This window comes from Phytophthora infestans, genomic scaffold (genome assembly GCF_000142945.1).
Source record: "Phytophthora infestans T30-4 supercont1.120 genomic scaffold, whole genome shotgun sequence".
NCBI classification, from domain to species: domain Eukaryota; phylum Oomycota; class Peronosporomycetes; order Peronosporales; family Peronosporaceae; genus Phytophthora; species Phytophthora infestans.
Window position 1 is genome coordinate 187,405 of NW_003303639.1, and position 4,054 is coordinate 191,458.

The following is a 4,054-nucleotide window of genomic DNA, read 5'->3' on the forward strand; positions in this document are numbered from 1 at the left end:
TCTGAAGAAATCAAATAACGTACAATAGCGAAAAGTGCTCCCCTAGCGAATAAAACGCCCTCCTAATTGGGCGCAGAGTTTTATAGAAATAGAACGCCATTAAATATAACGCGCTGTCGTAGGCTTTAATTTCGACAGAATCCTTTCTCAATTTCTTTGAAGCCCAAAAGTACCCTAGAGTTCTAGAATTTCGTAGAATTAGCTCAGCTAATAACTCGCTACCATTTAACTACGATCATTCTTCATTTTGCTGCCATGCCCAAGAGATTGGGATCAGTTTAAAACAGCGTGCCATCGACTGAATATAGACTGAAGGTGGTGGTATTCCATCACGTGCCGAAAAGCACTTTCGTCAGTTGGGTTGGCGTATAAGCGCATCATGCTTCCGACAATGGTAGCGGGACCAAGAGCGAATTCCACTGCTTGGGACTATCGAGGACAAGCTCATGGATTTAATTTACGACAAGAGATTAAAGAAAGAGAGCTAGGCAAATGACAACAGAGCGAAGAGACTAACAGTTTTAGCGCGGATTGCAGCTTGAATTTACTACTTTTAAGTGAAAACCAGGTATTGATACATGTATAAGGGCTCACGTGGTTTGCTTGCTTCCCTCAAGGAGAGCTAAAAGTCACCTTCCGTTACAAATACGTGCTGCACAACGTCATCGTAAACCAAGACAAGCAGGCACGGAGAACCTTAAAGCAGGAATCACGGGATCTATTGATACCTTACTTAAGTCTATTTCCCTACAAGGAAGTTGAAGATGTCGCCATCCCGACAGATGTAGTCCTTGCCTTCCGAGCGGAGCAGACCCTTCTCCTTCGCCGCACGCATACTGCCAGACTTCACAAAGTCCTCGTATCCAACAGTCTCTGCGCGAATGAGTAACTTCTCAAAGTCCGAATGGATCACACCCGCCGCCACCGCTGCAGTCGATCCGGCCAACACATTCCAGGCGCGCGCCTCCTTCTCGCCAACAGTGTAGTAGGTCTGCAGCTGTAGCAGCTCCTGACTGGCACGAATGACCTTTGTCAACCCAGTTTCATCCAATCCGCTCTCGCTCAAGTACTCGAGCTGACTTTCGTCATCCTCGAAAGAGGCAGCAGCTTCCTCCAACGAGCCCGATACCGTCAGACACACGCTTCCCTCGGCCTCAACACGCTCACGAACCGCCTCTGTCATCTCGTTGCCCGTAGCCGCGTCAGCCTCTGAAACATTGCACAGGTACAGCGCTTTCTTGGCTGTCAGCAGCTGCAAACGTTCGAACTGCAGCTGTTCGTCTGGCTTCTCGAATGTCATTCCTTCGGCAAGGTTTCCATCTTCCAGGTGAGGCTGCAAGCGCTTCAGAACTTCCATCAAAGACGGAATTGTCGGATCCGCCGATCTATCCACATGTCACCCACTCGTTATAACTCAAAACTCCACAGCCGACGCAAGAAAAAAAAGACACGTACTTCTTCTTCTTCGCCAGATTAGTCAGTCGCTTTTCCACTGTCTGCAAGTCGGCAAGGATCAGCTCAGTGCGAATTGTCTCCAAGTCACGAATAGGGTCCACTGACTCGTCAACATGAAGAATGTTGGTGTCTTCGAAGCATCGCACCACGTGGGCGATCACCGCCACTTGACGAATGTTGTCCAAGAACTTGTTGCCTGTCAAATATCCAGTTGCATTATTAGTCCAGGTGCAGTCAAGCGACCGTCAATGTCTTTGCACAGTACCGAGTCCTTCGCCGTTAGAGGCGCCGCGCACCAATCCGGCGATGTCTACGAATTCAAGCTGCCAATCGACAGAATCAAAGTGTTCTCCGTCATTTAGCGTTAAGTCTGGAGCTTAAGATACTGATCCAGTTCCGACCTGCGTCTCGATCACGCGCTTGGACTTTTCCACCTCCGCCAGGTGCCGCACACGCTCGTCAGGAACAGCCACGCGAGCCACGTTCGGGTCGATGGTGCAGAACGGGTAATTGGCGGCCTGGGCTACCTCGGTCTTGGTAAGAGCGTTGAACAGTGTAGATTTGCCTACATTGGGCAGGCCCACGATGCCAACTGACCGCTGGAATACGCGGCAGTGTGAGGGTGCGCGGGTCACTACGCGACGAAGGTACAGCATGCTGCGCCACAAAAATGTTGCCTTACTTTTTTCGTGAGATAAAAAATTGGCCGATGCTACAGTCCATGCGTCGACTCAGTTTATTTTCCATGTAGTACTCCATGTAATGTCCATGTGTCGAAATAAATTACTTACCACTGTTTTTAAAATCCATAGTGAATGGAAGTTGTTAGACCTTCGCAAACGAAAGTCCTCTGACATCTCTCGTACATACCGGTATACAGAAGTCAGGAGGTCAACCATACGCATGAACATTAGGCGGGTCGATTCCAGTTTCAATAGAAATGAGATTGTATTAGTTGCATTATGGCTTGCTACCGTGAAGCACGAAGTGAAGGATGCGGAAGCGTAACAGCGTTAGACCAATCGGAGTTACGTCCAGCGACACACTCTTGTCTACATATCGCCAAAACCTCAACATTACGTAGAATCCGCAGTTGTATCCGTCTGTCTGGATCGGTCCATTGACGGACACAACTTTGAAGTCGTCGCTGAGCGTAGTAGCCAGATCCCACGACATGCGGTCCAGTACGTCCTTGTACGTCTTCAGGTTCATTGAGTCGTAGTACAGGACATTGTTCTGCTTGCCATCCACGATCATTGCACACCAATGCATGTTCCCAAAATTTACAGGAATGAGCAGTACATCCGCTTCAGTGAGTAGTTCCTGAACCTTTGTCTTCATTTTTTCACTCATAGATTTCTTCTTCTTTGACGCCGAGGCTGCCTCGACACCGACGATGCGAACGCCGGTGCCCGTCCTATACAATCTCGCGCAAAAATCCAAAATCAGCGCATCATTAGCCCATTGGGGCGGCTTGAGACGGTACAGTATCGCGTAGTGGTAATCGTTGCCGTCAATTGGGATGGTATCTTGGGGATAGGCGCGAGCAATGGCCTCTGCCATGCTCTGAAGTGTCGATTGTTGTGCTGCTGGTATGGCGCTGGCTGCATCCTGTGTTAACCATTTGGTAAACGAACGCTTCACGTTTGCTAAGTATGCCATGGCCTCAATCTGTTCGCGTGAAAATGTTCCGATACCCGCGATGTAGACACACTCGATCTCCGGGTTTTGTCCGTTGCTGTCCATGATTTGTCCAGGTATTGTAGATGTTTCTTCGTCTTTTTGTGTAGGTTGACTCTGGGTGAGTACATCGATGGCTGTTTCATTGGTGTTGCTCACAGGCAGCACGGCAACGCACTTGTCCAACAGTTTGGGTGGAAGTAGGTAGAACGCGTTTTCATTCAGCACAGGCGCACTCTCTCTAGTGTACTTGGGTTTCTTGCTACCCGCGTTGTTGTACTTGGTTTGGAGTGGCAGAACACGACGTAGACTGTCTTGAAGTGGAGGCTTCTCAAGTTGAAGACTGCGCGCAAGTTGTATTAATGTCACCTCTCCAAGACATCTTCTATGGGCTTCTGACTCGTTAAACAACGCTCGTTTCTTCTTGTCGTCTGCTTCTCTCTCCTTTCTGTTCAACCGGGGCCTACCAGACTTCGCAGCTTTGAAATTCAGACGGATGCGCAATCCACTATCAGTATTTTTCTCTTCGTTGTCATCAGGAGTGGTCTCAAGCGCAAGCTGCTCCATTTCGGGCTTGGTTCCGGTTCGATTTCGGCTGGTTGTCACTGGAGAGGTCACTTCATCTGTTTCTGTTTCTTCTCTCGTGACTGGAACCTTCGTTTTTTCAACCTTTACACGTTTGCGCTGCCTAATGTTCCTCCATTGTTGCACGACGAAGTCTAAATGCTCACGGTACTCGTCGTCATCAGAGATATCGGCTAGCTCACTGCATATAGACTGGAACGCGCTGACTGCCTCCTTGTACTTAACATTAGCGTCAAGCACCTTGTGTTTCGCCTCCCCTGGTTTAAACTCATTAAGCACAAAAGGCCGCGGAGTCATCGGTTGTTCAGCAGGATGTAACCATCTAAATGAATGA

The 4,054-nt window shown here is 48.9% G+C and overlaps 1 protein-coding gene across 1 annotated transcript; it reads right to left on the reverse strand.

Moving 5' to 3' along the window:
• Nucleotides 1–739: 739 nt before the first annotated feature.
• PITG_20281 (GTP-dependent nucleic acid-binding protein engD) lies at nucleotides 740–2,111 on the reverse strand (the record flags this gene model as incomplete). The annotated part of the gene is made up of 4 exons (XM_002895923.1): nucleotides 740–1,385; nucleotides 1,456–1,651; nucleotides 1,721–1,778; nucleotides 1,857–2,111. 4 exons carry the CDS (start codon nucleotides 2,109–2,111, stop codon nucleotides 740–742), a joined length of 1,155 nt encoding a protein of 384 aa, XP_002895969.1.
• Nucleotides 2,112–4,054: the final 1,943 nt, after the last annotated feature.